This window comes from Pan troglodytes, chromosome 4 (genome assembly GCF_028858775.2).
Source record: "Pan troglodytes isolate AG18354 chromosome 4, NHGRI_mPanTro3-v2.0_pri, whole genome shotgun sequence".
NCBI classification, from domain to species: Eukaryota; Metazoa; Chordata; class Mammalia; order Primates; family Hominidae; genus Pan; species Pan troglodytes.
Window position 1 is genome coordinate 110429469 of NC_072402.2, and position 27304 is coordinate 110456772.

At 40.3% G+C, this 27304-nt stretch overlaps 1 protein-coding gene across 10 annotated transcripts in view; it reads left to right on the forward strand.

Annotated features, from left to right (window-relative positions):
* The first annotated feature begins 1957 nt into the window (after nucleotides 1-1957).
* The window catches only part of APC (APC regulator of WNT signaling pathway), a 134902-nt gene continuing 109555 nt past the window's right edge, over nucleotides 1958-27304 (forward strand). For 3 of the 10 annotated variants that reach the window (XM_063810549.1, XM_063810566.1, XM_063810568.1), the window contains exon 1: nucleotides 2026-2513. Coding sequence is in view for 3 of the 10 variants with exons in the window: in XM_009449456.5 (XP_009447731.1) it covers nucleotides 2349-2513 (165 nt within the window). In the remaining 7 variants the exon portion in view is untranslated. Of the gene's footprint in view, nucleotides 2514-27304 lie in introns of all 10 variants that reach the window. The other 7 variants (XM_009449456.5, XM_009449466.5, XM_024356693.3 and 4 more) reach the window with 4 other exon arrangements.

Sequence of the window (27304 nt, forward strand, 5' to 3'; positions counted from 1 at the left end):
TCCATTTTGCTGGTATTTCTTCTTTTCCTTTAAAGAAAATATATATGTTATTAATAAAAATAAATACAGAATTTAAAAAACATTAAAAGGAAAATGCTAAAATGAGTTCTGCTCTAGTTCAAAAGAAAAGAACGACAGTAGTTCCCAGGCAGGCCCTTTGAGGTCCTACACAGGGATAGTAATACGACTGGGACTCTTAAGTGGGGGTAACTGAATGAAATCTCTAATGAAAGCCTGCTAATGACACAGAATCAAATCTCTGAGTAAGCCTGTCTCCAAATCCAATTTCTCTAGATGGGAAGGGCATGGGCTTTATGGTCAGCGCTATCCCTTAATGTGAGACCTTGGGCAAGGGACTTAATCTCTCTGAATTTGCCCATGTATAAAAGTGAGGATAATTATCTAGCAGGGCTGTGGTGAGGATTTCATATCTAACATAGTTCACAGCACATATAATAGGGATTGCATTAACTTGAAGCCTTCCTTCTCTCCATACTACAACATATGTAATATAAACCCTGCCCACTGCCCCACAATCACCCACCCTTCTCCATCCCATCTGCTCTCTCTCCAACCTTCCTATTTATATTCTAGCTGAGGAGACATAGAAATAAGAAGTGACTTGCATTTCATTTTAAAAACCAAGTGAAACCAATATAGTACACCACCAACTACTTAGATGCTGACAAACTTCCACACTTATTAAATCAACAAACACTGAGTGACAGACCACTCATGCTAGGTATGGTGCTATGCACTGTGTATTCATTGGTAAACAAAATGTATTCCCTGTCTTATGGAGTCGACTGTTTAGTGTGGAGGCAGTGAAGAAACAAAACATAGATCATTTAAAAACATATTGAGTACCATGGAAGAAATGATAAGGTGCAATGATTGAGAATAATGAGGAAGGCAGGGGAAAATTTATTATTCTTAGGAAGGACGGTCTTTCTGAGGTGATATTTAAACTGAAACTTGAAAGATAAGAAGTTAGACATTTAAAGAACAAGAAGAAGTGTCCTCTAGGTAGTCAAGGGGGCATATACAAACCAGAAAGGCAGTCAGGAGCTAGAAGTGTTTGAAGAGGAGTAGTGGGGGCTAGGGGAGACAGCGTCAACAACATACAAGGGCCATTTTGAATAAAATCCAACTTCTTACCATGACCCGGAGGCCCTACCTGATTTGGCCTCTGCCTACCCCGACCACATCTCCTTCCCACTGTCCATGCCACCTATTCTTTCTGTCCCTCTTTCATGTCAGACTTGCTACCACCTCAGGATCTGTTCTGTCGTTCCCTCTGTCTGAAAGCTTTTGCCCCAGATCTTCCAGTGGCTCCTGGGCCCCCGTGGTCAGTCAGGCTTCAGATTAAATGTCAACTCTGGAGAAAGATCACTAATCACCACCTCTCACTGTCCATCATCTTTCTGTGTGGTTTGCTCTCTTCCTATCCCTTATCACCATCAAACATTCTTTTGTTGACTGTCTTTTATTGTCTATTCTTTCACACTAGAATGTAAGTTCCATGAGTTTATTGTATTTCCTATTGCTGTAAATCTAAAGCCTGAAACAGTATCTAGTATATATCGGAAACCCAAATGATATTGTTTAATTAATGTTGAATGAAATGAAACTGAAGAGGTAATCCAAGGTAAAGAACTTATCAAACTGTGTGAGACAAACAAGGATTTCCCGGAAGAGGTGTTTTTAAATTAAAACTACAGGGTGGTAGTGAGAGGTGGTAGGGAAGCAGAGGTCGCAGCTACAAAATAATAACTTGCTCATCTCCGTTTCTCCGCTATCTTATGAGCCCCTGTGGGGCTGGGACAGAATTTTATTCATCTCTCTATCATCAGCGTCTAGTACGGGGAGTAGCAAATAGTGAGCACTCGATAGATGTTTGCGGAATAATGGACTAGTGTGTGCAGAAGGATCTATTAACTGGGCTGCAGCACAATTCAGAGAAGGCCAGTAAGTACTGCGAATGAGACTCGGCTGCCTAGGCAGCAATGGCTCACGGGACAGAACAACGAAGCCGTGCCCGGCAAGCGGAGCGCAGCACCCATTGCGCCTGCGCATAACAGGCTCTAGTCTCCGGGCTGTGGGAAGCCAGCGACACCTCTCACGCATGCGCATTGTAGTCTTCCCACCTCCCACAAGATGGCGGAGGGCAAGTAGCAAGGGGGCGGGGTGTGGCCGCCGGAAGCCTAGCCGCTGCTGGGGGTGACCTGCGGGCTCAGGCCCGGGAGCAGCGGACCGAGGTTGGCTCGATGCTGTTCCCAGGAACTGTTGTTGGCTGTTGGTGAGGAAGGTGAAGCACGCAGTTGCCTTCTCCGGCCCCGGCGCCCCCTATGTACGCCTCCCTGGGCTCGGGTCCGGTCGCCGCTTTGCCCGCTTCTGTACCACCCTCAGTTCTCGGGTCCTGGAGCACCGGCGGCAGCAGGAGCTGCGTCCGGCAGGAGACGAAGAGCCCGGGCGGCGCTCGTACTTCTGGCCACTGGGCGAGCGTCTGGCAGGTGAGTGAGGCTGCAGACATTGACGTCTCCTCCCGGCAAAGCTTCCTCGGCTTTGCCTCGCCGCTGCTCGGGACCCTACGGTGCTCGGCCCGACTCTGTGGCTCTCTTCTCTCCATGTCCCACCCTCTCCCCTCCCCGCACTCCCCATTCAGGCCTCCAGTTGGCCCCTGGCTTTGCAGGTCCTCCATTCTCACGCAGTGGATGGGGGTCGCGACGCCCGCCGTCCTCCACCTTTCCTGGCTGCTGCTGGAGCTTCGCCCCTGCAAGTGGTGCCCCATTCGCGTTAGGTGGGTGGGTCGTCCGCCCCTCCCATTTTAGTCGCTTCCCCATCTTCCTCGTTTCGACCCTCTTGCTTCCTCTAAAAGTTTTAAACTCTCTGCCTGGGAAAATACCTGATAGCCCGGCATGTGGAGTTACAAAGAAAGGGCTGTTATCCAAAGGCCGGTGAATTTTGTTCACTTTGATGAGAGAATCAAGTCCCCAGGAGCCTTGGATGGTTAGGTCAGAGTCTGACTCCTTGACCCACCAAGTAGAGGAATGGTGCCTCTGTTGGCAAATGATTGTTCATCTAAATCATTCATTTTTTTCGGCTGTAGGAAATCTTTGGTCTCTGAACTGTTGAGGTGGGGGCGTGAGCTTTCTAGATCTAGTGAAAGAATTGGAAACTTATATTCGTTTTAAAAAGAAGACCTTATGCAGTACATGTAAGACATCACTTAATGGTACAAGCAAGGATAAGTGATTTATTATTTTATTCAGTGTTAGCTTAAATTGCCTACTGACGTCTTAGAATTCCATGTTGTACAAGCCCTTTGTTTCTATTTAGAAAGGACTAAAATGGAGAAAAGCTTTTTAAGTTCAAAACTTCTTAAATTGCTTGTATTCTCGATTGTTGTTACTGTTCAACCCTCCTTAGGAGTACTTGATATTTTCTATATGATTTAGGCTTGTGCCAGTCTCAGTACTCCCTCCTTTATTAGTGGAGCAAGGGTAGTCAGAATTACTGGTGTAAAAAACTGTCCTAAATAACGTAGTACCTTGTCAGAGTCTAAGTGCAAAATGTGGGATCAAAGCGGTAGTGGAGGAAGTTGCCATGGCTAATTTTTCCATCTTTCCCTGGATGGAAGGGTTGGATAACGTGTCAAGAGCCCCAAAATTGTAGAAGTGAGATTAAAAATATAAATGATAGCTTGCCCTTTGAAATTGCAAATGGGTGGACCTTTTTTATTAACATTAAATTGAGCAATATCGTTTTCTTGAAGTTATGCTAGATGTTCTCCAAAGTTGTTAAGCACAAACTATGCCTGCTGTATTAGAATTGTATGCTAAAAATTTTTAACGTGTGGGTTATAAATAGCCTGACAGATTTGTTTACTTTTCATTCTATCTCATAACACATAATCTATTTTTCCCTTTGCTGTGGACTTTTGACCTTTTAATGCATTTTTAAAATTTAGAGATAGAATTGTTCAGCTTAAAAGAAGGAGGAATATTTTTATGTTTGCTTCTTGTATGGGCTAGTTCATTCGTTGCTAGCCTTCACTTTTCTAGAACCAGAGCCTGTGTGTTTTTAGAGCTGGTTGTCTCTGAATTCTCTGCATACAGTTTGGAGGGACAGTAGCAAAACAGGGGTTGCTGAGCCCCAATCAGTGGCTCACTGCTTCTGGCAAAATGATTTGAAGCTCTGTATCAAAAAACATCTGACCACAAACTCTTTAAAACCTCTCACTTTGGCAGGGTGTGGTGGTTCATGCCTATAATTCCAGCACTTTGGGAGAGGCCAAAGCACATGGATCGCATGAGTCCAGGAGTTCGAGACCAGCCTAGGCAACATGGCAAAACCTCATCTGTACAAAAAAAAAATACAAAAATAAGCCAGGCATGGTGGTGCATGCCTGTGATTCCAGCTACTTGGGAGGCTGAGGCAGGAGGATCGTTGGAGCCCGGGATGTGGAGGTTGCAGTGAGCCAAGATTGTGCCATTGCACTCCAGTCTGGGTGACAGTGAGACCCTGTCTCCTAACAAACAAGCAAACCCTCTCACTCTTCCACTCTTATGGAATTTGGTATTTTTTCCTTTCTCTCTCTCTTTCTCTTTGTGAACCTTCTTTGTCTCCCTGTTCTTCCAACCCATTACCCTAATGCTGATTCATTTGCCTCCCTGTGTAACCAGGATCCCATGATCATCAGCTTTTACTAAGCTCCTATTGATGGCCTAGAATGCTTCACTTTCTGTAGACTTACCTTTCCAGTCCCCAATCCTAAATAAGCCTCACTAGCTTTACCAGTTTGACCCCTGAAATTCTGAGGGACGTCAGAGACAGCTATGTGAGGATATTGGTCAGTTTTTATGCCAGTTGGTGCTCTCTGCTGGGTCTCTAGTGTTGTGTTCCTTTTCTTCTCATTTCCTCAGGTTTTTATAGCAAATAACTTAATCTCTTCCTTTGCTGAGAAAAATCTCAACCATCTGAGGTATACTTCCACTTCACTTTTTTCACCTCAGTGTCATCTCTTTATATATATATATCTCAGAGGAAGAAATGACCTTCCTTCTTTTCAAGAGCAACCCCCTCCCTCCAGATGTGTCCATGTATCCTTTCCCATCTTTCTTTCTCTAGAAACTGTCCATTTTCACTTCCTGTCCACCTTCTTCAGCCTCTCCCTCTCTAGCCTACATAGATGCTTGTATCTTCTGCCATATAAGTGTGTGTGCTGTTCAACTCTAGGAGGACGTTCTAAAGCTTGAGTCTGCTATGCCACTGTATTTCTATTCTTTTCTTTAATGACTTATTCTTTCATCCCAGGAAGCTGTTATAGTAGGAAGAACATTGACTTTTGAGCAAGATAGAACTTTTGATCTTGGTTTTTGAAGTCCTTTAAAACCACTTTAGTAGCTGTGTAACTGTGGGTATGTTACTATTCAGATTTCATTCTGTATCTATAAAATATGTTATACTTAGCTCACAGGGTGGTAGTTAAAGAAATTAACACATGTTAAATGTCCATCCAAGTGTTTGGTACATTGTAGAGTTCTTACTAAATGCTTCTGTGCTTTGCACTCGTACTGCCTTTACCATTTCGCCACTGAAACTACTGTTTTAAAAGTTATCTGTGACCTCCGAATCACCAAATCCAATGACGTTTCCTCTGTCATCCTTGGTTTCCTTAGACCCAGGGGTCCCCAAACCCCAGGCTGCAGACAGGTATCGGTCCTTGGCTTGTTTGGTGTTAGGAACTGGGCAGCATAGCAGGAGGTGAGCAGCAGGGGAGCAAGCATTACCACCTGAGCTCCACCTCCTGGCAGATCAGTGGCGGCATTAGATTCTCATAGTAGTGCCAACCTTGTTTTGAACTGCACATGCAAGGGATCAGGGTTGCATGTTCTTTTTGAGAATCTAACTAATGCCTGATGATCTGAGGTGGAACAGTTTCATCCTGAAACCATCCCCCACCCAACTCCTGTCCCATGGAAAAATTGTCTTCCACAAAACCATTCCCTGGTGCCAAAAAGGTTGGGGACTGCTGCCTTAGATCAGTTGTGAAATATACTGTCTTCTGTAGTCATAAAACGATCTAGATTTCTTGGCTTTTCTGCATTATACTTCCTGATTCTCTATTTCTCAGGAAGTTTCTTCACATTTTCCTTTTATCAGTTAGGCTGCAAATGGGATTTAAAAACGAAAGATAGGCTGGGCCGTGGTATCTCACACCTGTAATCCCAGCAGTTTTGGGAGGCCCAAGTGGGAGGATTGCTTGAGGGGCGGAGTTCAAGGCTGCAGTGAGCTATAATTGGGCCACTGCACTTCCGTCTGGGTGACAGAACGAGACCCCATCTCAAAAAAACAAAAAAACCCAAAGAGATGTTTTGGCTCTTGTAATTGGCAAGTACATAGATAGAAGTGGCTTGAAGAGTGCTTTGTCATGTCATAAGGGCTAAGCTCCCATTTATCTGCTGTTCTCTCAACATTGTCCTCCTGTTTGGGCTTTAGACTTCCCTTCTAATAAAAAAAAAAATTGCCACCAATGATGTTCATATTATAGCCCCTTCATTTATTTCCAAAGAAAGAGAGAAGGCCACTTCTCCTAGCCTTTTCCCAAGAATCCTAAGCTCTAGTTTGATTAAACAAACATCGATCATGCTGCCAAACCTGTAACAATATCTTTGTCTAGAGGGATGGAATTATCCTAAGTGGCCTAGCCAGTGGAGTGAATCTTACCTGAAAATAGAGACTGCAACACAATACGGGGAAGGGGTGGATCCTGGGGAAGTAACCAGTGTCCTCAAGGTTCCGTATGCTTTTCACTGTGTTCTCTTGGTGATCATATCCTTTATGATATAAACCATCATTTCTGTGGGGCTGTTTCTTGGTTCTGTAACTCCCTACTTCCATTTCCTCCTGTATATGTCTATCTTATATATACTACCCTAAGTTTAGCTCATACTAAACTGAGTCAGTTTGATCTCTTCACCAACCCTCACCTAGTGTGTATGTGCACATATATGTTTTGTTGTTTGTGAGACCGACGGGGTTTCACTCTGCCACCCAGACTGGCATGTAGTGGCGTAATCACAACTCACTGTAACCTAGACCTCTCAGGCTCAAGCAGTCCTCCCGTCTCAGCCCTTAGCCTCCTGAGTAACTAGGACTACGGGTGTGCATCACCACACCCAGCCCTTTTTTTTTTTTTTTTAAGCGACCGGGGCTTGCTGTATTCCCCAGGCTGGTGTCAAACTCCTGGGCTCAAGTGATCCACCTGGGATTCTCAAAGTGCTGGGACTGCAGGCATGAGCCACTGCACCCAGCAGCATGTGTGTGTTTGTATTCCTCCTCCCCCGATTTCTCTTTTCTAACTACCTCTCTCTCAACCACCCAGTCTTGAAATCTTTCAGAAATCTTGATTCTTCTCCCACTGTCAATCACTTGTCAGATCTTGAATACATCTTGTTTAGTTAGGCCCCCAAGTTGTATAATACCCAATTAACATTGATTTAAACAGTATCTCGGGCCAGGCGCTGTGGCTCACGCCTGTAATCCCAGCACTTCGGGAGGCTGAGGCGGGCGGATCACTTGAGGTCAGGAGTTTGAGACCAGCCTGGCTAACATAGTGAAACCCCGTCTCTACTAAAAATACAAAAATTAGCCGGGTGTGGTGGCAGGCGCCTGTAATCCCCACTACTCAGGAGGCTGAGGCAGGAGAATCACTTGAACCCAGGAAGTGGAGGTTGCAGTGAGCCGGGATTGTGTCACTGCACTCCAGCCTGGGTGACAGAGCGAGACTCCATCGCAAAAAAAAAAAAAAAAAAAAAAAGCCAGTATCTCACATAAAAAGTCCAGAAATGGAGTATTCCATGGTTAGTTTAGCTGTGCTATGATTTCATCAAGGATTCAGGTGCTTTCCATCTTCATGCTTGGCTATCCTTAGCATGCTTAACTTTGGGCTCAGACTTTGCCATCATGGTTGCAGATGGCTCTGCTCCAGGCATCACATTCTCACACAGTTACCAAAGACAGGTGGAAGTTTGTCCTTTCATCTCTTAATTAGGCAACTAAACCTTTCACAGAAGCCCTCTTTCCGATGTCCATCTTGGCGTGCCCCTGCCTTAATTACGAGGAGGCTGGGAAAATGAATATGTGGCATTTCAGTCTAGGAAGAGGGTAAGCAAATGGCTGATTAGAAGAAAACAGATGGTGTCAATGACAGTATTGTATGGAGAAATTTAAATAAATAAGAATTTTCAGATAATAGTGGCAAATTTAAAACACTGTTTACACCAAGAGTTAATATAAGCTGTACATAGGATTTCGGTGTTTATTTTCTGAGAGAGAGTCTCGTTCAGTCACTCAGGCTGGAGTGCAGTGGCTTGATCTCAGCTCAGTGCAACCTCTACCTCCTGGGTTCAGCGATTCTCCTGCCTCAGCCTCCCAAGTAGCTGGCGCCTGCCACCCCACCCAGCTAATTTTTGTATTTTTAGTAGAGACAGGGTTTCACAATGTTGGCCAGGCTGGTCTTGAACTCCTGACCTCAAGTGATCCGCCCACCTCGGCCTCCCAAAGTGCTGGGATTATAGGCGTTAGCCACCGTGCCGAGCCTATACGTAAGATTTTGACTGAACATTTAAATAGTCATAGGTGACTGGTTAAAAATGAACTATTATGTAAAATTAGAATATTTCAGTGGTATATCCCAGTTTGTTTAAGACTGTGTTAAGTACATTTAAGCATATCTGTTGGAGCTACTGCAAGAAACAGTATATTATATGTAACAACTATTGAAATAGAGTTGTGGTTCCCCTTGGGGATGGGAGATGTTTGGAAATACTATATGGGGACATTTTTGGTTGTCACAGTGACTGCGGGGTACTACTCATAATTATTAAGTAAAGGCCAGATACACTAATGTCCTGTGATGTTTGGAATGGTCCCACAAAACAGAATTGTCCTTTCAAAAATACCAGTAGTGCCCCTGCACATGTATACACTGAAGTTAGCAAATGCTTTGCCTTTTGAAAGAATTCAGAGATTGATCTATATTCTTACATTGCAAGTGACAGAAAACACAAAACTGGCTTAAACAAAAAAGGGGACTCAGTAGATCTTCTAGTAAACTTTAGCTAAGACTTCATCCAGTGGCTCACATGAAAACATCAAGGACTTAATTTCTCTTATTCATTCTGCTCCATTATTCACCATGATTTGGTTTTATTCTTGGGCTAGCTTATCTTAATGGTGGTAAATTACTGTAGTACTTTCAGACTTCATATCCTCATTTCACATATAGTAAAATGAAAAATATTTTGTATTTGATTTTACAAGTATTTATTTAGTATCACCACTACTGAAACTTTCCCTAAACATCTACCCCTAAAAAGTTTATTATCTCTTCTATCATGCTTCAGCTTTACAATCTATATATCACACTCTATGGGTATTATTTTTCTGTCCCATGCATTACTCTACCTTGTCTTAATTATTGTATTCTTAATGTCTAAATGTCTGGAATACTGCCTGGCATAGTAGTGTATGATAACTGTTTATGGAATTAGTGAATGATTTTGTGCTTACTACAGAAAGGAAGAAACAAGTATATATAACAACTATTGAAATAGAGTTGTGGTACCCCTTGGGGATGGGAGATGTTTAGAAATTTAAGAACGCCTCATTCCTTCATCAGTTATTTTTGAATCCTGAATTATGTGCATTGTGCTCCTACTACTAAAGCATGTATATGATGCTCTTGCAGTTGTTATAATAGAGTATGAATTCGTTTGAAAGCGTTACTGAATTCTACTTGTGTTTTTGTCATTTTCTCAACAAAACCAAAACCAATTATTAATTGAACAAATATTTTTGAAGCCTGCTGTAGGCAGATAGTGTGGCAACATTGAGTGGGAACAAAACAGAGCCTGTGTTGTCTGAGCTTAAATTTTAGTGGGGGACATAGTCAATAAATATTATATATGTACACATACACACACACAAATAACATCAGGTAGTATATAGGTCTTGAAATAGAATAAAATAGGTTCAGGTAGTATATAGGTCTTGAAATAGAATAAAATAGAATAAAACAGGGGATACTACTTTAGTTTGGTAAGAGAAGAAGGGTTTTTTGAGAAGCCCTTTGTGCTAAGAGACCTGAGTGTTCATGAGTGAGGTGGCCTGTACCATTCTTGTCGAGATGTGAAATAGAATAAAATGAGGTGCCCATCATTTTTGGTTTTGGAAGAGTTTGTGTATAGTTGGAATGAATTCTTCCTTAAATATTTGTTATAACATGTCAGAGAAACCACCTGGGCTGGGAGTTTTCCTGTGGAAATGTTTTTTAAAATTTGGTATTTATTTGTACATATTTATGGGGTACATGTTATATTTTGATACATGTATAAAATGTGTAATGATCAAGTCGGGGTATTTAGAGTACCTGTCATCTTGAGCGTTTATCATTTCTTTGTGTTGCGAGGAAAGGTTTTTAATTATTAATTCAATGTATTGTTTTTAAGCCTATTCTTTTATCTAAAAATTTAAATTTACTGGCATGAAATTGTTTATAATAAATATTCTGTGGTCCTTTTAATGGCTGCAGGAAAAGATTCCCTTTTCATATCCAACGTAGGTTATTTGTACCTTTTCCTTTTCCTTTATTAGTTTCACCAGAGATCAGTAGTCTTTCCAGAGAACCGTATTTTGAATTTTGCTAGTCTGTTGTATGTTTATTTTCTGTTGCGTTAATTTCTGCTTCTTATTTCCTTCCCTCCTACTTTTTGGGGTTCTTCCGTGAAGTTCTTGAATTTTCAGCATTTCTTGTTTTTAAATATGTTCATAAAGTTAAACATTTCCCTCGAAGCGCCATTTTAGCTAGTTCTATTACTAGTTTTGATACATAGTATTTTTTGGTGCATAGTATTTTTATAATTCACTTAAGATGTTTTCAGATTTCTATTATGATTTATACTTTGACTTTTGGATTATTTGGAAGTATTATATTTTTATATCTAAACATATGGAGATTTTCCAGTTATTTTGTTTTTAATTTGTAAAATTACAGTGTAATCCAAGAACATACTCTGTTTCAAAGGCCTGTTATTTCAGACTTAAAATTTGAGATCTGTATATGGCCCAGTATATTGTCTTTTTTTTCCTCTCCATTTATTGAGTGCAGGTCTCTGTATTTTTTTTATTAGGTCATATTTGTTAATCCTGCATTTCAAATCTTAAGTATCGTAGGTGATCTTTTGTTTGCTCATCAGTTACTAAAAGTGTATGTTAAGATACTCCATTATGGTTGTGGATTTGAGTATTTCCCTTGTAGTTCTCTAATCTTTTATAAATTTGAGGCTATGCTATTAGATGCATAGAAATGTGTAATAGCTATATCTTCTCAGTGACTCAAAATTATCAAGTTTCCTCTTTTATTCTGGTAGTACTTGCACATTAAAGTCTAGTTTGAGATGAATATAACAACACTAGCTTTCTCTTTATTATAGTTTGATCTTCTTTTACTAGTTATTCTAGAAATTGCTATCTATCTTATAAAATCTAATGTTAATCAATACCTTTATCCTATTCTCAGATGATGCACTTTAATTCTACTTGCAGCCCTTCTCATATAGTTATTTTTGTTTGTTTGTTTGTTGTTGTTGTTGTTTTGAGACAGGGTCTCGCTGTGTTGCCCAGGCTGGAGTGCAGTAGCGTGATCTTGGCTCACTGCAACCTCTGCCTTCTGGGTTAAAGCAATTCTCGTGCCTCAGCCTCCTGAGTAACTGGGATTACAGGCATGTGCCACCACGCCTGCCTAATTTTTTTGTACTTTGAGTAGATACGGGGTTTCACCATGTTGGCTAGGCTGGTCTTGAAGTCCCGGACTCCCAGAATGCTGGGATTACAGGTATGAGCCACCGTGCCCAGCCCCTACTCATACAGTTTTGTTGTGCATTTTAATTCGTTCTTATTTTTTCTCTTTCTTCCTCATTATTGTTGTTGTTACTGTTTCATACTGCCAATATTTAAGTTAATGCATGTCTTTACCATCTTTTTACTTTCCCTATGATCTTGCACTTAAGATTGCTTTCTTTGATTTTGAAGGATCTGAAACACACCCTTTAGAATGTCCTTTAGTCTGCTTGAAAATGTCTTTATTTTATCTCAGTCTTAAAGGATATTTTTGCTAGGTACAGAATTCTAGGTTAGCAGTGGTTACTTTATTTCAGCACATTTCATTGTTATTGATACCTCAACTCTTTGTGTCTCAACTTTTAAGATAAAGTGATTTTGTTTGGCTGCTTTTAAGATTTTTATCTTTGGCTTTCTGTTTTTCTATGCTGTGATTAGACATCGGATTCTTTGGGCTGTGTGAATATATGGATTGGTGTCTTATCAGTCCTGGAAGTTTCTTAGCCATTATTTTTTCAAATACTGTCTTTGCTTCATATTCTCTCTCCTGTCATTTTGGGACTAGTTTAGTATGTTAGGCCTTCTTATCCTGTCTCTTACCTTTTTTCTTTTTCTTTTTCTTTTTTTTTTTTTGCTTCTTTTTGACCCCAAGGCATTGTTCTGGATATTGCTTCAGACTTATCTTCAAAGTTCACATTTTTTTTTTCACCTATGCCTAATCTGTTATTAACTCATTCAGTAAATACCAAATTTAGGTTATTTTTTAGTATAGAATTCTTATTTGGTTCTTTTCAAAACTGTATCACTTTTTATAGTTTTCAATTTTAAGCAAAAATATTTAAGTGTGGCCTTTATCCCCTTGAATGTAGTAAGCATAGTTATTTTTCAGTTTGTGTCTGATAATTCCAATGTTGGGAAGTCTCTAGGAAGCTGATTCAGTTGTGTTGTAGAAATAAATTGATGTATATAATGTAAGATGAAGTTAATCTTTCTCTAAAGAAGATTTTCATTTGCTGTCACCAAGTGCCTGGGGGTATGAGAACATCTTAATCAAATTTCAAATCTTTAACTTTCCTGGGCCACCTAGATGAGTTGAAACTGACTTCAGTCCATGGTTTCCTTCTGGTTCCTTCTTTATTTCTAGGTTGCAGCCCTTTAGAGTCTCAGCCGGAAGCCAATGCTGTTTTCACTGCAGTCCTCACCCTTGGTGGGTCTCAGACTCTGGCTTTGGTCCCCTGTGCCTGCAATGCAGGCAACAAACAACAAAGCTCAGCCTCTTAATGCTTCTTTGTTGGCAAACTCACAAAAGGCAAAAGCTGAGGTCACCTTTCTGGGTTCCTGACTTCTAGTGGATTTGAGCTTCTTACTCATTCCTAGTTATTTTGCTGGTTATTTGGTGCTATTAAGATCATTTTACTATCTTATCTAGCTTTTTAAATTGTGTTTGTAAGGATACTTGGTCTGAATAACCTGGTCTGCTGTTTCTACGAGTGTAAGTCCAAATATTTCTTTGACTAACTTGTTCAGAAAGACTTGAAATTTCTACATTAGCCATTCCTTTGTGTTAGGGCTCCTTTGATGGTGCAAATGAGATACCTGGAAAAGGTAGACTTTAAGCTATGGTTGCCTTTTAATTCTTTAAAAGTTAGTTAGGTTAGTTCCTAGTACTTTGCAAAGCCCTAAGGGAAGGAGACAGAGGATATTTTGTATGACTGGAGAAGCAAAAAATACTTGTATGTGAGTAGTGCCTTAGGGTAGGAATTATGTAAGCAAATAGAATGTAATGTGAACATTTTTGAAGTGGGACTGTATGGAGGAGGGAGAATGTACTAAACTGAGGAGGGACTGCAGACAAATTTGTTGTTTAGTATTTTTGTTGGAAGTAGGTTCATTTTCATTCTTTCCTTCTTTACTTCTTTCTTTTCTTTCTTTGGACAGAGTCTTGCTCTGTTGCCCAGGCTGGAGTACAGTGGCACGATCTTGGCTCACTGCAACCTCTGCTTTCTAGGTTCAAGCAATTCTCCTGCCTCAGCCCTCCGAGTAGCTGGGATTACAGGTGTGCACCATCACGCCCGGCTAATTTTTTTTTAAATTTTTAGTAGAGGTGGGGTTTTACCATGTTGGCCAGGCTTGTCTGGAACTCCTGACCTCAAATGATCCACCCACCTTGGCCTCCCAGAGTGCTGGGATTACAGGTGTGAGCCACTGCACCCAGCCTCATTTTCAATAATAATTCTTTTTTTTTTTTTTTTTTTTTTGAGACAGAGTCTTACTGTGTCGCCCAGGCTGGAGTGGCGTGATCTCCACTCATTGCAACCTCCGCCTCCCAGGTTCAGGCAATTCTCCTGCCTCAGCCTCCTGAGTAGCTGGAATGACAGGTGCGCACCATCACACCCGGCTAATTTTTGTATTTTTAGTAGAGATGGAGTTTCAGTATGTTGTCCAGGCTGGTCTTGAACTCCTGAATTCCTGACCTCAGGTGATCCTCCCATCTCAGGCTCCCAAAGTTCTGGGATTACAGTTGTGTGCCACTGCGCCCAGCCAATTTTCAATAAAAATTCTGACAAATCTCTCTATGCCATGTAGATGTCATGATTTTTATTTTTTATTTAATTTAAACTTTTTTTACATCTCAAGGACAAAATACGATTTCAAAAATCTTACCCACATCTATTTAAAATATAGGTACAATTTGCGTTTGAATTCTGAGATTAAATCTATTAAATATGGAAGCCAAACAGATACGTTAGAAATTCTTCTAGGCAAACTAAGCTATGGTAGTCTACATAAATTGGTGTTCTTCTGTGATGGAGGAGTGTTAAAAATTTAGTATAACATACCAATATATTTTTCCTGTATAGATACTTGATTTGATATTAGTCACAGCCATTAATATGAAATGCCATCCATTTCTTTGTGATTAAATTGATGTGTCTATAAAGAACAAAACCAGCTCTCTTGTATGAAAACCTAGAATTCTTATGTGTTTACTGTTTACTTATTTTTTTCTCTTTGCTAGAAGAAAATACTAAGTCGAAGATTCCTATTATAGTTCCTTCTCTTCCCTGCTATGTTAGATCAAATAGCTTTTTGTTTTAGATTTGCTCACTTGCCTTTAAAAAACTGAAGGATAAAATGAGGTGGACAGAGAATTTTAGAACTGGAAGAGACCCTAAATATCATTAAGTCTCTCATGAACCCTCCTGTCCTACCCATCTCCTATTTTAAACGTGAAAACAGAGGCCCAAGGAAGATGGGTGACTTGACTTGCCTAAAAATATGAGGGAATTTCTCTCCAATAGCTTTTATATTCTCCATGAAGTAGGTCGTCAGCAAAGAGTGGCATAGGTAGAAAAATAGGTCTGTTACAGATTTGAGGAGACAAAAAAGACACTTAGAGTGTGGGAAGGCAAACTTTCCAGGAAACATAGTAGCCCTGCTAGGCAGTATTGGATATCCTTTGATGTTTATAGTTGTGAATTTAAAGTGAAACCAGCTAGCTTTGTTAGCTGGTTTTCCCCCTTTCCTCTATAATAAGCTGCTCTGGTACAGGCACGTAAAAGTGGAATGGAATTGTTCAGCTAGAGTTGAGATTTTACCAGGTAACAGAGGGAGAGAAGAGTAAGGGGTTTGAGAGTTTGAAAGAGGCTGGTTATTGTTGCATCTAAAGAGAACAGTAAAGATGAAAGTAACGGATGGTGAAAAATGATGAGAGCATTTTTTATTGGATTGGAGAACACAGTAAGTAAGGTGAGGGAATGTTGAATTTGGAGATAGTATAATGAACTAGAGGGGCAGGAGATACATTTTGAAGACCGGAAATTTGGGGCTGGGTGCAGTGGTTCACACCTGTAATCTCAGCACTTTGGGAAGCCGAGGTGGGTGGATCACTTGAGGTCAGGAGTTCGAGACCAGCCTGGCCAACATGGTGAAACTCCATCTCTAGTAAAAATACAAAAATTAGCCAGGCATGGTGGCGTGTGCCTGTAATCCCAGCTACTCGAGAGGCTGAGGCACGAGAATCACTTGAACCCGGAAGACGGAGATTGTAGTGAGCAGAGATTGCACCACTACACTCCAGCCTTGGCAACAGTGAGACTCCACCTCAAAAAATAAAAATAAAATAAAAAAATAAAGACTGAAAATTTGATTTTTGAGATTTTTGGTTAAGAATTTGGAGATGACGCAGTTATTGATGATGACAAGGTCCTGCGTGGATCATGGAAGTTGGTATTTGGAGGTGAAGAAGTTAAGGAGCTAAGAAGCCAGAGTGTTAGGTGGGTAATCCACATAGACTTTGAAGTCACTGAGAGTGATGGTGGGGGTAAGAGTGGAGAAGAGTGCTGGAGGCAATAGAGGGTACACAGTTGGGTATCATGTCAGAAGATCTTGGGTGTTTAAGAAAGGAGGAGAAATGGTTTGGAAGTGATAATTGGATGCAAGGAGCATATCTTTTGCCTCCCTCTAGACCAGGCTTGTCCAATCTTTTGGCTTCCTTGGGCCTCGTTGGCAAATTTTATGTCTTGGGCCACACATAAAATACACTAACACTAACAATAGCTGATGAGCTTGAAAAAAAATGGCAGGAAAAAAAAATCTCGTAATGTTTTAAGAAAGTTTACGAATTTGCGTTGGGCTGCATTCAAAGCCATCCTGGGCCATGCAGCCCTGGGGACAAATTTGCTCTAGACCCTTCAGTATCCTATTCCTATCTCCTGGCCTAAAGTACATAGGATGTGAGAGAAAAAAGACCCCCCCATTGAGAAAGCTGCACAGAAAGTGGTGTCATCTGATTTCAACTAAGATAAATCGGTGAAGACGACATTTATTGAAGAGTTTGAAGTTACAGGGGAGTTCGTTGATTAATTTATTGTACATTCATCTATTGTATTTTAGTACAGTAGTACTAAAGTAATACACTGGTTTTGTGAGTTACATAAATTTCCATACTATTATGGCATTTTAAACACTGTGTGTTTCAGAAAAACTCTAAACCCTTGTTTTTCCGCTGCTCTTGCACCACCACAACAATCATTAACATAGTAAAAGACATCTGTGTCTCATCTTGGGAAATTTACCAATTAAATGAATTAAAAAACAGACACCTGTGACCAAAGACGTGGGGCTTTTTCCCCACACACCAATAGTGGATGCTAGTTGGGTGTCCTCCAATTCAGTTCCCACACTGTCTATCCAGAAATACCATCAGATCCCACAGGTTGAGGGCTCAGGCCCCAAGACCACCCCCTCCTTCCCCCCAGTCCCAAGTCCTAGCCTCTGGAACTTCTGATTGGCTTCAAGTTGGGTTTCCCACTACCCCCTCTTTGGAGTCGATTAATTTGCTGGAGCACCTCACAGAACTCAGGGAAACACTTGCTTATATTTACTGGTTTACTATAAAGGATATTACAAGGGATGCAGAAGAAGAGATGCACAGAGTGAGATATAGGGGCAGGGGCGCGGAGCTTCCATGCCTTCTCTGGGTGTACCAACCTCGAGGAACCTCCACGTGTTCAGCTATATGGAAGCTGTCTGAACCCTGTCCTCTTGGCTTTTTATGGAGGCCTCATTGCATAGGTATGATTGACAACCATGTAGAAATGTGATTGGACAAAAAGTGTGTGATCTAAGCCCAGCAAGGCCTGTCTGTTCTGACTTTCCTTGGCCTCTCTGTGTAGCATTTCTTCTTTGATATGGGGACAGGACCCTCTCTGGAATGAGGGTTTTTGACCCAAAACCAGATTAGAGTCATGCCTTGGGTAGGTAAAAGGAGGACAGGAGAAGGCTAGAGAGAGAGATTCTGTTCCTGAGGCCTGAAGTGCCTCAACATTATTAAAAAAAAAGAGGACTATAATAAGCATTATAGTAGTGAAGAGCCAGGAACTGGCTGGGCGTGGTGGCTCACGCCTGTAATCCCAGCACTTTGGGATCGCTTGAGCTCAGGAGTTTGAGACCAGCCTGGGCAACATGGAGAGGCCCTGCCTCTACAAAAAATAAAAAAATTAGTTGGGCATGGTGGTGCAGCCTTGTGGTGCCAGCTACTCAGAAGGCTGAGATGGGAGAATTGCTTGAGCCTGTGAGGCGGAGGTTGCAGTGAGCCAAGATTATGCCACTGCACTCCAGCCTGGGGTGACAGAGTCAGACCCCATCTCAAAAAAAAAGAAAAAGATCCAGGAGCTGTGGATGAAAACATATACATATGTATTTCACACTGTGCTAAACCTGTTGTGGTATTCAGGTTTTCTTTTGTGGGAGGGGAAAACATGAAGAGAATAGTAGTTCAAAAATTTAAACATCTGTCATGGTCCCATAGGAATAATGTGTTGACCGGAATGATGATGTCCCAGCCCTGCCCACAAAAAACCATTTAATTTATATGCTGTATTAACTGCCATTACTACCATGTGTAACATTGAATAATGCTATTTCTAGAGGAAAATGAATTCAAAGTTTGAAATTGGGATGTCAGGAACATTTCATCTCCTTTTATTGCTCTAGTATAAGAGTTTTCTTCCTTACCTTACCATTACTGCCCCCACTGCTACTCTTTGCCAAGCAATTAAAGTGGGAATTCCCTGCTTCTAAGCTACTGGGAGGGCCTCTAATTTTGGGGGGGTCCAGGGTTTAATGATTAGAAATGAGAACAAAATTCAGATGAAAAAAAGAGCAGAGTTTCAGGAAGTCAGAGGATAAGGAGCTATCTGGGGAATAGTATGATCTTTTAACGGCTCCCTTTCCCTAATCCTAAAGCAAGCACAAAATACTTTTAGAGCTTTATGATCTCTTATTGTTAGTAAAGATGAAAAAATAAATCAGAAGTGAGCAGGCTATCCTATGCTTGTTATTTTTTCACATGTATTTTTAACAGTATACGTACTCTTCATCCACTCAACAAATAATTAATTGCTACTAGATACCTGGGACAGTGCTTGTATAGTTATGAAGAAGAAAAAGCTTGTTGTTCAGAAGCTCATAGTCTAATGGAGAGAAATAGATATTAGTTGAGTTGGTACTTTGGGAGCATGGAGAAAAAAGCACCTGGCTGCTTAGGATAGGTATAGACAGCTTCACAGAATTGGGCCTTGAAGTATGAGAGGTAGTTCATTCATATTCTGCAGCTATTTGGGTACCTACTTTGGACCAGGCGCAATACTGGAATACATTTGAGAATACAATTATGACATACAAGAGTCTTGTCCTCAAACAGCTTTTAGTGAGAAAGAGCAATATATACGTAATCCCAAGTGTGTGGTAAATGAGATAGTTGGTAAGCACAGGGATCTATGGAAGCATTGGGGTGGGGGTGGGGGCAGATCTAACTCTGGAAGGAGGACTTAGGGAAGGCTTTTGGGAGAGGTCATCTAAATTGGGTCCTGTAAAATGGGTCCACATTATCTAGGTGAAAAAGCAGATGTAAGAACCTTCCAGTAAATGAAATGGTGTAGTGATTTGGTGGTGAGTGCACAGAATTCCAAATGGTTGGAGTGTAGCTAGAGTAGGTGAGTGGCGGTGGGTAAGGATGGAGGAGTGTGAAGGGCCAAGGCCATAAAGGACCTTACATATAGTGCTAATGAGCTTAGACTTTTACTTTATCACTGTTTGGGTGCTTTGAAAGGTAGAAAATACTAATCTTGGAGGGTCTTTCTAACAGCTGGCAATTAACAGATTTTTATTTTATTTTTTTTTATTTTGAGACAGAGCTTGCTCTGTCACCCCAGGCTGAAGTGCAGTGGCACAGTCTTGGCTCACCGCAACCTCTGCCTCCTGGATTCAAGCCATTCTCGTGGCCTAGCCTCCCCAGTTACAGACACGTGCCACCACACCCAGCTAATTTGTATTTTTAGTAGAGACAGAGTTTCACTATGTTGGCCAGGCTGTTCTCAAACTCCTGACCTCAGGTGGTCCACCTGCCTTGGTCCCCAAAAGTGCTAGGATTACAGGCGTGAGCCACTGCACCCAATCAGATTATTTTCTGTAAGTATAACTTACAGCAATTTTTTTTAAAGGTATTCCAGGCGGTTGTTAAAGATTTAAACAGTAAGAGAGTGCCACTCGGTTCTGTTCCCCAGAGGAAGTCACTGTTGTTTCTTGAGTATTCAAGCAGCATATTCTTAATATCAGAATAGTGTTAGAAACAAAACAGTTTCAAAAGGAGAAGGAGGGGCCAGGCACGGTGGCTCACGCCTGTAATCCCAGCACTTTGGGAGGCTGAGGTGGATGGATCCCTTGAGTCCAGGAGTTTGAGACCAGCCGGGGCAACATGGTGAAACCCCATCTCTACAAAAACATACAAAAAAAAAAATAGCTGGGCTCGGTAGTGCAGGCCTGTAGTCCCAGGTACTTGGGAGGCTGAGTTGGGAGGATCACCTGAGCCCAGGAGGTTGAGTCTGCAGCAAGGTGTGATCATGCCACTGCATTCCAGCCTGGGCAACAGTGAGACCCTATCTCAAAAAAACCCAAAGCACCACATATCAAAAAAATTCCTTTACTATGGAATTCCCAAGTGTTTTGTTGAGAAAATCTAAGTATTTGAATTAAATAGCAGACCTTCTTCAGAAAAAGATTAGGAAAAAGCCCTTACCATAGTATATGAGGTACAGACTCGTTCAGGATCAAGATCCTTATTAATAGCTTGTGTCTATTTGAAATGGGAGAGTTCCCTGACCCCTGTTGCAGGATGTGCAACAGGGGAGTGGCTCATCTGTTCAGGCCACCGTCCATGCTCAAACCCCTTATGGGAGGGGGAGCACACAGATGGGCAGGTGCAGAAGCCGGGGCAAGTGCCCCTGGGCTCCGGCCCCCTGGCAGCATCCAGGGGTGGGAGCCTGCAGCTCCTGAAGCCCAGGTGGGCATGTGTTACAGTGAGCCCCTTTAGCCTTGCAGACGACTTAAGTGTTAACCAGCTAAGTACCCTCCTGGTACCCAGGTCCTTGTCTGGCATCCAGGAAGATTCAGGTTGTACACGGACTTGAAGGATGAATGCATGGGTTTTATCGAGTTGTGGAGGTGGCTCTCAGTGAGATGGATGGGTAGCTGGAAGGGGGATGGAGTGGGAAGATGATCTTCCCCTGGAGTTTGGCTGTCCAGTAGCCAATTTCCTCTCTGACCATGCCCAGCCAAACTCCTCTCGGCGTTCAAACGTTCCTTTTCTTTTCTCTGCTGTGCTGTTTTGCTGTTCTTCTGCTTCTCCATTTGTCTCCTTGTGGAGCAGGGGGTTTGGGGTTTTTATGGGCACAGGATAAGGGGACATGGCAGACCAGAAGGCATCTTTTGGATGCAAAAAAAGGAATGCCTCTTCCTATTTAGGGCTGCAGGTTTCCAGGCTTGGAGGTGGGGCCTTTGCTGGAGAGCTACCCTCTTCTACCCAGTATTTCCCTGTTTCCTGTCCGTATCATGTTGAGAGGGTATTTGAATGTGGAATGAAATTTATTCCAATTCTTAAACCTTTCTGCTTGTATAAAAGGTGTATGACACTTAAGATAATTCACCTGACCTTGGAGTACTTGGGAGAGAAAGTTTAAAAAGACTTATAAAGTAAATATGAAGTTTCAGTTTTAAAACATTGATCTATTTTGAAAAAGGGAATTACATTTATTAGATTGTCCTGATTTTCTTTTCTCTCTTCTCTCTGAGAACATAATATTAAATAGGCATTATGAACGCCTTTATTAGGTGACTCATTCTCCTAATGCTTAAAATGGGTCTATAATATATATTAGATACTATTAGGTTGGTGCAAAAATAATTGCGGTTTTTGCCATTGAAAGTAATGGTGAAAACGCAATTACTTTTGCACCAACCTACTCTTAGGGGTAGTCAGGTGATCAAGAGGTTTCCAATTTGATTGACATAGTCCAGTAATGCTAGATAGAGTTTTTTTTTTTCATTTTACTTAATAGTAAGTTGGGACCCTTGCAAACACTTACCTTCGGACATTCAGAGTGAAATAATTTTATAGTCTATACTTTTAAAAAATTCAGCATGTAGCAAGACCAAGGAAAGACATTCAAAAAGGAAGAAAATGGTATAGCATTAGGCAATGCCATCTGCAGTTGTTAAATATGATATTTTAAAAGCTTATATTTTCTCTTTCAAGGTAAGAATTTGGTAATATTGGTATAAGAACAAAAGTCTTTTGACCCAAGGCTTTGGTTTCAAGTTCTAAATGCCATTACTATGCCCTATATTTATTCTTTCATAAACACCCAATTTTGTTTTTAACATCAGTATTGAGATTTTTCTTATCAATTATGATGTATTTTCAGGGCTGATTTGTGTGTTATAAACTGATTTATCAGGTAATCTGGGCATTTTAGGACATTTTAAATATTAAATGAATGATCATTTTAATCTTGTTTTCTTGGGAAAAAGACTTTAAAAAAAATCATCCTGTGTGCTACTCTTTCTTGAATCCACATGCATAAGCATTTGGTGCTGTTTTGGTGACCTTCAGTCACTAAGCTTCTCAGTGGTAAAATGATATCTTTATGAATACAGTTTGTATTGTAAAATTGTACTTTTGGGGGCGGTCTTGTAGCTGTTTTAGGTTTTAAGTAGAGGTCAAAGTATTAAAAAAAAAATTGAAGAAGACATACTTAAATATACAGGCAAGCATAAAACCTTGTTTTAAACATTTAACTTAAAAAAAAAAATCAGAATTTTATCCCCCCATAGGAAAGGATAGTTTAAAATGAGCATGTCCAACCCACAGCTTTGAATGCGGCCCAACACAAATTCATAAACTGTCTTAAAACATTATGAGATTTTTTTGCAATTTTTTTTTTTAAGCTCATCAGCTGTCGATAGTGTTATTGTGTTTTTTGTTGTTGTTTTGAGACAGAGTCTCTCTCTGTTGCTCAGGCTGGAGTGCAGTGTTGTGATCTCAGCTCACTGCAGCCTCCACCTCCTGGGTTCAAGTGATTCCCCTGCCTCAACCTCCTGAGTAGCTGGGATTACAGGCGCCCACCACCATGCCTGCCTATTGTTTTTTTGTATTTTTAGTAGAGACGGGGTTTCACCATGTTGGCCAGGCTGCTCTTGAACTCCTGACCTCAAGTGATCCGCCCACCTCAGCCTCCCAAAGTGCTGGGAATACAGGCGTGAGCCACCGTGCCCGACCAGTGTATTTTATATGTGGCTCAAGACAATTCTTCTTCCAGTGTTGCTCAGGGAAGCCAAAATATTGGACATCCCTGGAAAACACTGCATACCCTGAAATTGAAGTTTTAACCGATTAGGACATGTTAAGAATTTAGAAAAATAAAGTTCTTACGCACAATTTTTTCTAAATCTTTTGTTAATTGGGTAAAATGGTTGCCAGAGGTGATTGTGTTTTTTTTTGTTTTGTCAACATCATAGAATTTATAAACTTTTTTATAGAGAGTATGACTTAGTTTTTTTTTTCCTGCAATCATATTTTCCAGTTGAAAAAGCTTTTGGCCATTACATTCAGCTATAAATTAGTAATAGTGTGCATATGATTTCTGATTATTTTTCCTCTTGAGCCAGAACTAGAAACTGGTCCTGTAATATCTGTGGATCTTGTTCTAATTATATATCCCTTTTTATTTGAAATACTTAGTATTTTCATTGCCTATATGGTGAATTCTGAGTTTTTAAACCTAACACACAATATTGAAATCTCTGCCCTGAAAAATTCCTAAACATCCTTGAAGTCTAGTTCTGTTACTACTTTCTCTCTGAAATCTTTTTTGATTACCTAGCTGGAAACGATCTAATCTCCCATTCTTTAACAGTACATTCCCTTGTATTAAAACGTCTGCTGTAAATGTCTTAGTCCTCTTCTAGATTATAAATTCTCTTACTCATTATTGTATCATCTACATTCATACATTGAACAAAAAGCACCAAGCACTGTTATAGATGCGAGGGAAAGAGCAGTGCAGGAGAATCTTGGTTCTTGTCTTCATGGGATTTATATTCCACTTTGGAAAACAATGATGAGAGAGACAGAAAATTAAATAAATACATAGATAGAGCTTTTCAGATCTCAAATGCTTAGAATGTGAAACTCCATGATGTGGTAGAAAGTTTGAGGATAGCACCAGTGCGTTGATAAGGTGATCATGGAAGGTGTGATCTTTGAAAATTTGACATTTATGCCAAAACCTGAATGACATGAAGGACTAGTCATTTGAAGATTTGGAAGCAGAATTTTTGAGGCTGAACGAAAGGTAGTTCTAAGGCATAAGAAAGAGGTAGGTGAGGAAGGACAGGAGAAGTGATAAGAATCAGATCTAGATTATGCAGAGTTGTAAACCAAGGTAAAGAATTTAAAATTTATTCTGATTACACTGGGAAGCCAATGAACAGTTTGAAGTTTTTAAGGGCTCATGTCATTACATTGGGTCTACCCAGGATAATCTCATGATTTTAAGGTCAGCTAACTAATAAACTTAATTTTATCTGCCAAGTTCCTTTTACCATATAATGTAGTATATTCACTAGAGTAACACCAGAGGGCAAGTCTTGAGGGCCTAAATGCTGCCACATTTTGCATGCATAAGTTTTATTTAATCTAATATATATTTAGTATCTTACAAGGGCAGTGAAACAGAACTAACTTAGGGTAGCTGAGTTGTTGAGTCATCACAGTTTTTCTGATTTATTTTGCCTTTACTAATATGCCCACTCCTTGGCATTACCTCTTATTTGCCAATGCCCATACGATAACCCCAAACTCTGTTTCTCTTTAGTTATTTAACTAAATTAACATAAAGATGTCTCCTGCATTTAAAGAAATTTTGTTCCAGATATTTTCCAGAGAGATCTGTATTTTCTCATGGATACAAATTTATGGGTGGATTCATTGTAGATTCTAAAAGGACATTTTCAAATGTTTGAGTTTTCTTATTTTTACCTATTCTGATTATAATAAATCCATTCATTCAATAAATATTTATCAAGTACCTACTGCTGCAGAGCCAGCTACTATATAGTAAGCATCAGAATGATAACAGTTGAACAAGTAACTTCTTATGAGGGATGAAGCTTGAAAAAGTACAAGCTGCTCTGAAAGGTACCTTAGTGAAGGAAATTGCTGCTGAGACATGGAGGATGAGGCAATATAGTCAGCATTGGCTTTGAAGGCAGACTGCCATTTCACTGTTGGGTGAATTTGGATACTTTTTAAAATTTCTTTGAGCCTCAATTTTCTATGCATGTGAATAGTGATTCCTTTATCTCTATAGAAGTTTTGTTAGGGTTAGATTAGATTGAATATATGAAAATGCCTAACGTAATGTTTGCCACTGGTTTAGAAGCATATTTATCATGAAACTGATGAAGTTTAGTGAACCTAATTGCATGGCCCTTTCTAAGGCCCTTGCAGGAGCAGCCCTAGCAATCTTGAATTAATTTGTGTTTTTCTTAAGGACCCTCCCACCCACCTGCCCCTTTATTATAGGCTGCTGGTCACCACAAAATCTGAATCTGCCTTTGGCCACAGGTTAAGTGAGAAACAAATGTTAATTTCTCTCTCCTCTAATGTTGTGACTTCAGTTAGTGTCCAACCTAGAAGTACTTAACTTAAAAAAAATGGAAAGAAATTATATATATTAGGTTGTAGGAATTTTATAAAATTCAGAAAAACCGAAATTCTTGTAATTCCTAGGGAGGAAACATGATATTTTATCTCTCTCTGCTTTTCTCTGTGTACATACGCAATTTATTTTTTAAAAGCTAGTTTATATCATATTAAACAGACAATATTCTGCATTTTCACATAATATATGGATTATATAATTATATATCATATAATTATATTTTACAACGTAATTTTAATCATCTTATAAATGTGCCAAAAGTATAATTAACCAAGCTGTTGTTAGTAATTGTTGAGGTTTTTTCTAACATTTCAGTAGTATAAGTAATGCCGAATTACAAATCTTTGTAGAGGTATCTGTACATAGGATAATTTCTTTTAATTGGGCTTGCTTGAGTATAAGAATTGCCTTTGTCCATTTTCTGCTACTATAACAAAATACCTGAGACTGGGTAATTTATAATGAACAGAAATTTATTGGTTCATAGTTATAGGAGCTGAGACGTCCAAGAGCATGGCACCAGCATCTGGTGAGGGCCTTCTTATTGTGTCATCCCAAGGTGGAAGGAGGAAGGACAGGAGACGGCCAGAGCAAGCAAGGGATCAAATTTGTAGCCTCAGGCTTTTTAATAAAACACATTAATCCATTACTGAGGGTGGAACGTGAATACCTCCCATTAGGCTGCAGCTCCCAACACTGTTGCATTGGGGATTAAATTTCCGACACAGGCTTTTGGGGGACATACTCAAATCATGGTAAACATTTTAAAGACTTATGTGTCCTCACTGACCCTACAATATTATTTTAAAATATCATTGCCTATTTTTATAGTACTCTTGTGTTTATTTCTATTTCTTTGATCATTTGATATACTAAAACATTCTTCTAGGTTTTTTTGGTTTTGTTTTGTTTTGTTTTGTTTTGTTTTGTTTTGTTTTAGACAGAGTCTTGCTCTGTTGCCCAGGCTGCAGTGCAGTGGCGCGATCTCTGTTCACTGCAGCCTCTGCCTCCCAGGCTCAAGTGATTCTTGTGCCTCAGCATCCCGAGTATCTGGGACTACAGGCATGTGCCACCTCGCCTGGCTAAGTTTTGTATTTTTAGTAGAGACAGGGTTTCGCCATGTTGGCCAGGCTGGTCTCAAACTCCTGGCCTCAAGTGATCTGCCCACCTTGGCCTCCCAAAGTGCTGGGATTACAGGCATGAGCCATTGCACATGACCAGAACATTTTTCTATGTATTTATTAGTCCTTCATATTTTTTCTCATGTTAATTGCCAGTACTTAAGCAAGATACCGGGAAAGCTTTTTGACAGGAAGAAGTAAGTTTCTTTCTCCTGTAAGCAAGTCCTGAGGCTGTATAACACTCCAAATTAAAAGGCTATTTCAAAATGGTTTCCCTACTGTAGTGCAGTGGGAACTTCGAGAGCAGAATCTAAAGGAGTGCTTGGTGTTTCTCATCCCTGGCAGCACATACCAAAGCTTGGGCACTACCCACAGATTCTTTCTTGGTGTTTTAAAAGCTCCTCGGAGTACTAAAGGGATTCTGCAGTGTAACAACTAAGCTCAGAAACTTAGTCCCGTGGCTGCATCACAACATTTGTTTTTCCATATACAGGGGCCAGAGTTTTAACTTAGAATATTCCGTTTCCTCAGTAGAAGGTTATATTTTACAATAATATTATTTAACAATTGCTCTACTATTATTCCATGAGGGCATCTTAATTGAATGCCCTTTGCAGGTTAATTTAAAATCACTTTTTAAAATAATGTTTAATGAACACCTATGTAGAAAACATCGTGATATACACCATGAGATATGAGACAAAATCAGGTGAG